At 55.1% G+C, this 11,633-nt stretch overlaps 1 protein-coding gene across 1 annotated transcript in view; it reads left to right on the top strand.

Annotated features, from left to right (window-relative positions):
- The window catches only part of RARG (retinoic acid receptor gamma), a 10,329-nt gene extending 1,723 nt beyond the window's left edge, over nt 1-8,606 (top strand). Inside the window, exons 2-8 of the mRNA XM_008072053.2 lie at nt 2,865-3,013; nt 3,192-3,333; nt 4,015-4,175; nt 4,383-4,559; nt 5,226-5,430; nt 5,890-6,048; nt 7,310-8,606. Of these exons, the coding sequence (XP_008070244.1) occupies nt 2,865-3,013; nt 3,192-3,333; nt 4,015-4,175; nt 4,383-4,559; nt 5,226-5,430; nt 5,890-6,048; nt 7,310-7,497 (1,181 nt within the window). The 3' untranslated portion in view covers nt 7,498-8,606. The remainder of the gene's footprint in view (nt 1-2,864; nt 3,014-3,191; nt 3,334-4,014; nt 4,176-4,382; nt 4,560-5,225; nt 5,431-5,889; nt 6,049-7,309) is intronic.
- The last annotated feature ends 3,027 nt before the right edge of the window (nt 8,607-11,633 follow it).

The following is an 11,633-nucleotide window of genomic DNA, read 5'->3' on the forward strand; positions in this document are numbered from 1 at the left end:
TTTTTTTGTATTTTGGTTCCAGGGCAGAGCTGCTCAGATTTAACAACTGGGAGACTGGAGGAGGGAGGTGGCAAACAGGAGACCATACTTTGGGGTGGGGTGAGCAAGAAGGAAAGGTGCCATTTAAAGGGCCGAGCAAGCATGGAGCTATTCCTTTGACCAAAGCCCTGTGAATTCTTAACCTTCCTCCTCTGTCCAATAGGGTGGGGAGTTGGGGTGTGTTGTATGTTGGGGTGAGTGCTGAGGTGGAGAGACTCTTCTAGGAAGGGTTTTTGGGAACGAGGCAGTGTGTCCTTTTTCAGGCCCGTGGAACCCCTTAGATTTGACTGGCAGTGTGTTTTTGCATTTTAATTTGGACCAATAATTTTGGCCTCTGAGGTCCTGGTAGGCACACATTTTCCAGCTTTAGCCCTGCCCCCACACACTTTCAGAGGGAACATTGCTTAGAGAGGAGGGTTGGGCGCTGTCTGTGCCTGTCTGGAGGCTTTGGTGTCCTGGTGCTGTGTTGGCAGGCAGGGGTGTTTGTCTGGTAGTCGCGCTGTGTAGCCGAACGCCGGGTGTTGTATGTCGGCCTTGTTGACTGGAGTGTGTCCCTGTTGTCTCCCGTCTGTGTATTCCTCTGAGCCAGAATGTGGTCAGGGTTCCAGAAGCCTGTTGTGAATATGCCTGCCAGCCCTGTGTGTTGTTAACCTGTGAGAGAGTGTGTGTGTGTCTCTAAGGAGGTGTGTGCTAGATTGTGAGTCCAGGCTGCTTACTCTGGGCCTCGCAGCTGGGAGCGTTTACAGCCGGTTATAAAGAGTTTGTTTGAAGCTCCGCTCAGCCTGGCCAGGAATTTCCTCAATTTCAGCAATTTGGGCTTTAAAAGGAGAAAAACCCAGAGCCTACCCCCTTTCCTTCCCAGCAGGGGCCCCTGCCTAGCCCAGATGCCCAATGGTAGGGTCTCAGCCCAAGGCTGAGGAGAGGATCAGATTGGAGTGGCACAGTTGGCTTTCTGGGGCCCTCCACCCGCAGACTGACCTCAGAGCCACTGGGCTGCACTTTAGGGTTCAGGGGGCGGGGGTGTGACAGTACCACTTAGACGGGAAAAGCTGCCCCCGGGCCGGTCTCCCTGCGGCCCCCAGTCTTATAACTGGCTGGCACTGCCCTATGCCAGTCTGACCACACCCAGGCCCTTGCATAAGAGAGGAAATGAGGCAGCGCTCTGCGGGCAGGGAGGGCGTCAGTGCCGGGGTGAGCACCACCCCACGCCTTGGGCGGTACAGGCGCCCTCAAAGGACACTGTGGTGGGCTTGAGCAGGGAGAGGTCTAGAAAGGCATTCCAGCCCTCCCCACATCTCTCAGCAGCAGCCCCTCCTGGATCCCCCTGTCCCAGGCTTGAATAGACTCCGCATCCTTCTTTCCTTCCCTCCCCTTTTCCATTGGGGAATCTCACGGCAGCGGGATTCTTATGCTAATTGAGTGTGTGTGTGTGTTGGGGAGTGGGAGGGCTTCCCTCCTGTGGGGTGGGTGGAGCTAGCCTGGAACCCCTGCATCTCGGGCATTCCTTCCACCCTTCTCTGGCTGCTTTGGGGCAGACTTCTGAGCAGGTGGGCTGCAGAGGGTTAGAAGGAAGATGATTATGAAGTGGGTACATGGGACACTCCCTAGGGAGGGTCTTATAGATTGCTTTTGGTAACTTGTGCCTTCCAAGTTTGGGCAACCCATCTTACAGGTTGAATAATTTACAGATTTTCCTAGCCTCTGAAGATCAACTACACACGTGTGCACACACACACAGATGTACCCAGCAGTCTTCTGAACAGAGGGTGTTCTCTCCATGCTCTGTGGGGGCTGAGATCCCTTTTGAACTGCAATTGTTTATTTTCTGAGGCTGTTTAGGAGTGAAGACAGGCTCAGAGAGGGTCCAGAGACAAGTCCCCTCCCCCATCAGCGCTGTTTACCCACTGTCACCTGACTTCTCAGGTTCGCTACACCCCCAACAGCTTCTAGACCTGAGAATCTGAGCAAATACCTCAGTCTCCCTCTCTCCAGCTTCTCGGACTCTCAGAGGACCTGAGAGCCCTGGCCCCACCCTCCGCTGGCCAAGTCAGTGTGGCACTGACAAGTCACTTCCCCTCTCTTGACCTCAGTGTATCAGTGTCTTCAGGTGTGAGATAAGGCAGTTGCACATCCACTAACTTTGATACCTGTGGCCCGCTTGGTCCACTGTCTTGCTGATTTCTGGGGGAAAGAACTTTGCTGGTTATCTGGGGGGTGGGATGAGAGGGAAAATTCTAAGGATCATCCCCCTTGTGCTACTGGAGAGAAAAACGAGGTTCTGTCCTACCTACTAAGTATCCCCAGCAGGCCATTCAGGCATGTGCCAGTGACAGGTGGCCTGTGATTGCCTACCTGCCCCCAGAGCGTTTTTTCAACAGGTAGGAGGGCTGTGGAACTTAGACTACCTGACAAGGATCTACCCAAGTGACAGAGAGTGACTAGAGCGTTCAGGGCTGCAGGGCCTCAACCCATCCACTTTATGGTTGGGGAAACAGGCCCACGGAAGTTAATTTCCAGGATGGCCTGGAATTTGGAGACTTCAGTAGTGTCACAGAGGGCTTAGACTGGCATGATTGTGGATGAGTTGGTCAGACTGGAGGGGATGGGCTAGGATCATGACAGGCTGCAGTGATCATGACTGTCTGGGGGATTCTGGGAGTGTTTGCTCTGGGGCTATACGTAGCTGCTGGGACTAGTTCATTGTGATGATGATGGTTCTCACCTGTGGGCCAAGGAAGCTGAGTGCATGGGTGTATATGATAGGGAGGCCTGGAGGTCTTTGGGGTCCTTCTCCCCTGACCCTGACATCACTGCTTTCCTGCCAGCGGTGGAGACACAGAGTACTAGCTCAGAGGAGATGGTGCCCAGCTCGCCCTCGCCCCCTCCGCCACCTCGGGTCTACAAGCCATGCTTCGTGTGCAATGACAAGTCCTCTGGCTACCACTATGGGGTCAGCTCTTGCGAAGGCTGCAAGGTGTGTACGTGGTGGGGGTGGGCAGACAGGAATGCTTGTAGGGCAGGATGGGGCTCCTTGGCACATAGGTGGTAAATAGTTTGGGTCAGATCTGCAAGGGTGACCTGCAAGGCTGGTGAGAAGCTGGCCCTCCCAGCATCCTGCTTCAGTGGCACTCTCCCCTTCTTCCCAACTTCAGGGCTTCTTTCGCCGAAGCATCCAGAAGAACATGGTGTACACCTGTCACCGCGACAAAAACTGTATCATCAATAAGGTGACCAGGAATCGCTGCCAGTACTGCCGGCTACAGAAGTGCTTCGAAGTGGGCATGTCCAAGGAAGGTAGGCTCTGCTCTGTCCCTGGGCTGGGCAGGAGCACTGCTGTCCTACCCTGTGGCTGCTTCCCTCTACCCCCTGGCCACTCCCACTTCCCTGACCTCTGACCTAGCCTGCCCTGGGATGCTGCCTCCTCCCAGGCCAGTCCTACTTGTTTAGCGCCATTCACCCAGGAGGCCCCACCCTTTCCCATTCTCCCCACTCAGGGGATCCTCTGAAGAGGCGGATAAGGGTTAGGAACTCAGAGTCACCTTGTCTCGCTGGGAACTGGGGGGGGGGGGCTTGCCGGTCCCTCACCCTCCTTTGCTCCCAGGACTGAGCCTGAGATGGATCTGGGGTGGCCCCTCCCCTCCATCCCCCCCTCATTGTGCTGCCAAGGCTATAAGTGGATATCCTGCCGCCTGCATATCCTGCCCCCCCTCCCCCAGCTCCTGCAGGGTGACAGGAAGGGCAGGATGGAGCCAAGTGGCCTGGGGAGGGAGCAAGGACTGCAGGCCTGGGTGGGGCTGGGGAGAGCCAGCCTGGGAATGGAAGCTCTGTAGGAGATGGGGAAACTGAGGCACTAATTATGGCGCCCGGGAATAGGTATTCGTGATACGGACTGAGCACATTAAATTAGGGTATGAGAGGACACTCAAAGAGAGGCCTTGAGGGTCTTGAGCCTCTCCTTGTGCCTCTACCCCCAAGCTGTGCGGAATGACCGGAACAAAAAGAAGAAAGAGGTGAAGGAAGAAGGGTCACCTGACAGCTATGAGCTGAGCCCCCAGTTAGAAGAGCTCATCACCAAGGTCAGCAAAGCCCATCAGGAGACCTTCCCCTCGCTCTGCCAGCTGGGCAAATATACCACGGTGAGGAACGAGCAGAGCCCCAGTGAGGGCAGGGCACTGATCACTTTGGGGAATGGGCATGGGTCACACTGGAGGCTCTGGTCTGGTGCTGGGGACAAGGAGGCATCAGAATGCCGAGGGGGAGCTTTGGGATATTGGCAGAGAGAAGTCAGACCCCAGAGGTGGGCCTTGGCTGGCATTCTAACCTGCTGCCCTTCTCCCCTGCAGAACTCCAGTGCAGACCATCGAGTACAGCTAGATCTGGGGCTGTGGGACAAGTTCAGTGAGCTGGCCACCAAGTGCATCATCAAGATCGTGGAGTTTGCCAAGCGGTTGCCCGGCTTCACAGGGCTCAGCATTGCTGACCAGATCACTCTGCTCAAGGCTGCTTGCTTGGACATCCTGGTGAGTTAGGCCCTGTGGGTCCTGCCACAGCCCGACCCTCATATGAGACCCTCAGTAGTTCCTGGGTCCATGCAAAGATTTCCTTATCCCTTGCCTTCCACCCACCAGCCATCTGCGACTCCTCAGATCTCCTGTCCCCAAGCTCTTTTTGTCTGAGCCCCTGCCCCTATGACCTGATCCTAGGCTTTTGGGTTCCCTGGCTCCTCCTGACTCCTCCCCACCTCTGCCTCCCTCCCGTGCCTGCCTCAGGCTGCACTCACTGGGGACCTAACCTCCTCACTGTCCACTCATTCCCTCTTTTTTTTTTTTTTTGGAGCCGGAGTCTCAATGTCACTCAGGCTGGAGTGCGGTGGTATGCTCACGGCTACTGTAACCTCGACCTGCATGACTCAGGCGATTCCTCCAGCCTCAGCCTTCCAAATACCTAAACTACAAGCGTATGCTAACACACCTGGCTAATTTTTTGGTTTATTGTAGAGATGAGGTCTCGCCAAGTTGCCCAGGCTGGTCTCAAAACTCTGGATTTGGACAATCTTCTCGCCTCGGCCTCCCCGAAGTGCTGGGATTACAGGCGTGAGCCACCAAGCCCGGCTCCCGCTTTTTCCACGCCCATATGAGCACCTCCCCAGAAACAGCACTAATCCTCCCCTTCCCCCACCTCCCCAGATGCTGCGGATCTGCACCAGGTACACCCCAGAGCAGGACACCATGACCTTCTCCGACGGGCTGACCCTGAACCGGACCCAGATGCACAATGCCGGCTTCGGGCCCCTTACAGACCTTGTCTTTGCCTTTGCTGGGCAGCTCCTGCCACTGGAGATGGATGACACGGAGACAGGACTGCTCAGTGCCATCTGCCTCATCTGTGGAGGTGCGGGGGCGCCCCCTGGTGTCTGCTTAATTTCCTTCCCCACCACTCTCCAGGCCTGACCTCTAACCAAGCTGGAAACCTGATGGTCTCTTCCCCTGGGATTGTTGCACCTGGCTCCGTCCACAGCCTTCTCAGACCCTGTATGGGTTTCCCAGCAGCCTATAAAATAGGACAAAAATGAGGGGCAGAGCCAGGGAACTGAGGAGACCCTAGTTACTGGTGCTGAGGTAGGAATCTGGCAGGAGTGACTTACTGGGGAATGCCTCTTGCTGAAGTGGGGGAGGGACAGGGTTTAGAGCAGGGGAGACGGACTGGGTGGGGCTCAGGGATGGTAGGGAAGCAGCTGACAGTTTGGGGCCCACTGGCCCATAGGACAGGGCCAGTTGGTGATCAGCCACCTGTCACTGTGTCACCTTCATCCTTCCTCCCCCTCTCATTCCACTGTGCTTGTTCCCATAGACCGCATGGACCTGGAGGAACCCGAAAAAGTGGACAAGCTGCAGGAGCCACTGCTGGAAGCCTTGAGGCTGTACGCCAGGCGCCGGCGGCCCAGCCAGCCTTACATGTTCCCGAGGATGCTCATGAAAATCACCGACCTCCGGGGCATCAGCACCAAGGGTTAGTCACGAGTGAGCATCCCCTCTCTGTCTTCCCAGAGCTGCTGGTCTCCGAGGTCAGGCAGGTGCAGAGGCAGGCACAAGAACAGAGTGACGGAGGACCAGGGACCTACACTGGAATCCTAACTCTGCCACATACGAGTGGAAGACTTAGGGCAAATTTCTTTGCTTTTTGTACCTAGCTTTCCTGTTTGTAAACTGGGCTATCCTTACCCCTACCTCATATGGTTATTGTGAGGACTAAATGAGTTCATACCTGATGTAAAGCTGGATGCAGTAGTGCACACCTGTGGTCCAGATACTTGGAATGCTGAGGCAGAGGATCACTTGAGCCCAGGAGTTTGAGACCAACCTGGGCAACATAGCGAGAGCCCATCTCTACAAACAATTTCAAAATCAGCAAGGCATGGTGGAGCATGCCTGGAGTCCCAGCTACTTGGGAGGCTGAGGTGAGAGGATTGCTTGAGCCAGGTGTTTGAGGTTTCGGTGAGCTGTGACTGTGCCACTGCACTCCAGCCTGGGTGACAGAGCAAGACTCTGACTCAAAAAATAATAATTTTTTACAAAATACACAGTATACCTAGAACTGTGCTGAATTAAGAATTCAGTTCAGTTGCAGTAGTCACATTTCAAGTACTTAGTAACCACATGTGGCTCATAATTATTGTATTGGCTAGGGCAGAAAGTTCTATTGGACAGTGCTGGTTTAGAAGGATGCCTGGAACATAGTATGTGTTTGATAAATATTAGCTGTTGTCGTGAATTAAGAACAGGCTTAGGATTGCTTGAGCCCAGGAGTTCAAGACTATCCTAAGCAACTTTCCACCGTGTGCCCTCCAACAACAACAACAAAAAATTAGCTGGGTGTGTTGGTGCACACTCCTGTAGTCCCAGCTACTCAGGAAGCTGAAGTGGAAGAACCACCTGAGCCCAGGAGGTCAAGGCTGCGGTGAGCCATGACTGTGGCACTGCATTCTAGCCTGAGTGACACAGTGAGACCTGAATAAAAAAAAGAACAGGCCTAAAAGAAGTGGCAAGCTCTGGATATTAGAGGGCAGGGTGCCAGGGGAGTGGGGCTGGAAGTCGCACGCAGTGTGGTCCTCGAATAGACTCAAAGAATGGGACGAATGTGCAGCAGACTCGGAGAGTAAGCTGGGAACAGAGAGGTGGCAGGCCCCTGCTGGGAGCCCCCTAATCAGAGGAAGTGACCTCAGGGCCCCCATGCCTCTGTTCTCCTGAGCCTCTTTGCCTCTCTGTTGTAGGGGCAGAAAGGGCCATCACTCTGAAGATGGAGATTCCAGGCCCAATGCCTCCTCTCATCCGAGAGATGCTGGAAAACCCCGAAATGTTTGAGGATGACTCTTCACAGCCTGGTCCCCACCCCAAGGCCTCTAGCGAGGATGAGGCTCCCGGGGGCCAGGGCAAAGAGGGCCCGAAGTCCCCGGCCTGACCAGGGCCCCTGACCTCCCCCGCTGTGGGGGTTGGGGCTCCAGGCAGCAGACTGACCATCTCCCAGACACCACCAGTGACTGGGGGAGGACCTGCTCTGCCCTCTCCCCACCCCTTCCAGTGAGCTCCTTGTTTTTGCCAAAGTTTCCAGGGGTGCCTCTGGGTTCATCCCCCTCCCGATCGAACCGGCTCCTTTGCCAGTCCGGGGGGCCTGCCCTGCTCCCACCAGGAGAGAGGGTAGAGGGATGAGCCTGAGTTTGGACTCTAAAGTCTCAGTGCTGCCCCTCTGACGCCAGGGTCCTAGGCTCTCCAGGGCAGGGGGAGGACCCTGCCATTCTGCAGCCCCTTCCTCTGCCAGGTGCTTGGCCCTCTGGGAGCAAACAGGAACACTAGAGACCAAAAGAGGGGCAAAGGGAGAGGGCTGAGTCCACTCTCTTGCCCCTACCCTTGGTGCCTGATGCGGTGTGGTGCACCTGCTGGGTACACGCTGCCCTCTGTGCCCCGTCCTCGTGCCGGGTCAGGGTGGGAGCAGGCTGGGCCCTGCATCTCTGGGATGGGGCCGGAAGGGGAAAGGGACAGATGCGTGTCCACTGGACACCTCTGCTTGGGTGCAGAGTTCACCCTGCGCCCTCTGTCACAAGTCCCTCCGCCAGCCCTGTCATGTGCCTTGGGGTCCTCCTGCCCCCCATCTCAGCCATCCGGGCAGGGACCCTCCTACACTACAGAGGGGTGAGGGGATCCCTCCCTCCCTAGTGCCTTCCACCCCGATCCCCTATAGCAGCTTGGCCCAGGGAGGGGGGATGCTGCTTAGCTGATCCCACCCTGACCCGGAGGAAGCCTCTATTTATTTATTAGCTTTTGTTTACACCCTGAAATGGACCCCTTCCTCCGGGGGACTTGGGTGGGGGAGCCCAAGGCCCCTGTGACCCCTCCTTGTTCCTCCAATCCCCAGTTTGTATTTAGCTGCCAAATAAGATTCCCACTGGCTCCCCTTTTTCTCTGGGGGGTTAGGGTGCTGTCCCCGCCCCTCTGTTTACATCTCCCGTCTGCCCCGCTGTATTGCATATTGCTGAGTTTTCTATTTTTGCAAAATAAAGTGATGGAAACTCATGGGTGTGGCTCTCTTTAGGGGTTGGTAGAGGAAATGATCATCTGGCCCGGAGACAGCTGAGTAGGGGGGGTTCACTCCTCATCTATTGCACTTTGCAGCTTTCTTAGGAGAACAGAGAAATAGGACGGAATGTGCCAGATGGGGGCAGGGAATGGAGCCCACAGGGACCTGCCGTGAGTGACCAGACTGCCCATCGCCACTGGGTGTGGGTTCTAAGGTGGATCCTGTGGACCTCTGGGAAGGCGCGAAGGGGCTTCAGAGGCTTCTAAGTCACTCCCACCTCCAGCTCTGCACCTGTGCATGCATCTTTCTTCTCTCGGGAGGGGGTCCCCTGAAGTTTCATCTGGTTCTCATGGGGGCCCTTCGCCCCAGAAGAGAAGACCAGAAGAGAAGAGCCGCAGCTGGCATCTAAGCTACAGTGTTTCTATTTTACCCCGGGCCCTCACCCAATGAGCTCTCCATGACCCCGCTGTTACCTTAGGACTCACTCCCTCCACCCCTTCTGAGCCCGTGCTTCACCCCGTGACCTCCACTCACCCTCCACGGCCCCACTGTTACCTCCTCTCCTAACATCTTTCCTAGCCCCTACATACCTCACCTCTGCACAAGCCTTTGCAGTCACTTTGGCTCGTACCACTGCACCCATCCTCTCTTGCCTTTGCGCTCTGTGACTCCCCTACCATGGCCCACCTTCTTCCCTGGGACAGTGCCTCACCTACCTTGTCTCTTGGCTTTCTTCACTGGTGACCTGTGCGTATGGGAAGGAGCCTGAGGGTGTGGGAGTAGGGGAGGAGAGAACAGTGGGAGAAAAGCAGAAGAAGAAAGCGAAAGAAGCTAGAGGAAACCGCAGGGCCTATGGGGAAGAAGGGGTCATTGCCGTGGTAACCCCTGCTTGCGGGAGGAGGGTATAGATCCTGTCTATCCCATAGCCTGGGACAACCCACCCAGTGAAGGAGCCCTACCTCCCTAACTGCTTCCTCCCAGCAGCTGTGCTTCCATGAGCCCTCTGATGTTTATTGAGTACCTACTATGAGACGGGCACTTTGCTAGGTGCTGTGGCTTTAGCAGGGAGCCAAGTAGAGTCAGTTGCTGAGCACAGGGAGGGCTCCCTCTGGTAGGGGAGATAGACGCGTAAGCACAGACCTCGCGTCAGGTCCCTCTCAAAGCTCCCAGTGGTCAAGTGTGGGCCAGGGGCAAATCCCATCAATATTTTGTTCTCCCTCCAGTCTCCAGCCTTGCCTTGGCTCCAGCTGTCGTTTCTCTGCTCTCCCCAGATCACCCTTCCACCCCTTTCCCAGGCTCCACTACTGTCTTGGCTCCTGGCTCCCCATCACATGCTCGGAGCCTGGCCCCATGCCTCTCTCTTCGTTTCCAGCTGTCTGGATTTTTCACAGCCTTTCCCCTTCTCACCTCCGTTACTGCTCACCCCTACTGAGTCTCCTATTAAGCCCTTAACATGTGCCAAGTACTCTTGTGAGCAATTGATATGATTTATCTCACTTAATTCTCACGACAATCCTGCAAGTCCCATTTGACAGATGAGAAAAACAGCCACAGGAAGGGTTAAGTAACTTAGCTGAGGTCCTTATTTAAGGGGTAGAGCCATGATTCGGACTCTGGCTCCAGAGCCTATGTACTCAAGCACACTATGATACAGTGGCACTGGGTTTTCAAAATGAGCCATAGTCTCTGACTTCCCCATCTCTTTTTTTATTTTTTTGAGTTGGAGTCTCACTCTGTCACCCAGATTGGATGCAGTAGACGCTCCCAGCCACCGCAGCCTCGACCTGCTGGGCTCCGGCGATCCGCCTCAGCCTTCCAAGTAGCTGGAACTACAGGAGCGCGCTACCACGCCCGGCTAATTTTTGATTTATTGTAGAGATGAGGTCTCGCCTAGTTGCCCGGGCAGGTCTCGAACCCACGAGCTCAGGCAATCCACTCACCTCAGCCTCCCAAGGCGCGGGATTATAGGCTGAGCCACCGAGCCCGGCTGACTTCCCCATCTCTATAGTACTTAACTGCTTCTACATTCTTTCCTATTATGCTCCTTCCTATATGAGGAAATGGAGAATTCGTTACTTTTGGATGCAGGCAGAGCTGTATTTAAATCCCAGGCCAGACCCAGTTCGGTGGCTCAGCCTATAATTCCAGCACTTTGGGAGGCCGAGGCAAGTGAATTGCCTGAGCCCGTGGGTTCGAGACCAGCCCGGACACTTGGTGAGACCTCGTCTCTACAATAAATAAAAAATTAGCTGGGCATGGTAGCATGTGTCTATAGTTCTGGCTACTTGGAAGGCTGAGGAGGAAGAATCACCGGAGCCCAGCAGGTCGATGTTGGGGTGGCCGTGAGCGTGCCACTGCTCTCCAGCCTGCGTGACGGAGTGAGACTCCAACTCTAACTAACTAACTAACTAACTAAATAAATCCCAGACCAGGCCAGGCATGGTGGCTCAAGACTGCAATCCCAGCACTTTGGGAGGCCAAGGTGAGAGGATTGCCTGAGCTCGGGTTCGAGACCAGCCTGAGCAATGTAGCAAGACCTCATCTCTACAATAAATAAAAAATTAACCGGGCGTGGTAGCGTGCACCTACAGTTCCAGCTACTTGGAAGGCTAAGGTGGAAGGATCGCTGGAGAAATAAATAAATAAATCCCAGAACAGCTAGACATGGTGTTGTGTGCATATAATCCCAGCTATTCTGGAGGCTGAGGCTAGAGGATTGCTTGAGTCTAGGAGTTTGAGACCTGCCTGGGCAACATAGCGAGACCCCATCCCAAAAATAAATAAAATAAAAATCTTATTTTAAAAAATCCTGCTGGGCTCAGTGACTCAGCATGTAATCCTGCGCTTTGGGAGGCCAAGGTGAGTGGATTGCCTGAGCCCACGGGTTCGAGGCCCACCTGGGCAACTTGGCGAGACCCCATCTCTACAATAAATAAAAAATTAGCCGGGTGTGGTAGCGCGTACCTGTAGTTCCAGCTACTTGGAAGGCTAAGGTGGAAGGATCACCGGAGCCCAGCAGGTCG

This window comes from Carlito syrichta, unplaced genomic scaffold, assembly GCF_000164805.1.
Source record: "Carlito syrichta isolate Samal-C Ts95f unplaced genomic scaffold, Tarsius_syrichta-2.0.1 Scaffold314836, whole genome shotgun sequence".
Taxonomy (NCBI): domain Eukaryota; kingdom Metazoa; phylum Chordata; class Mammalia; order Primates; family Tarsiidae; genus Carlito; species Carlito syrichta.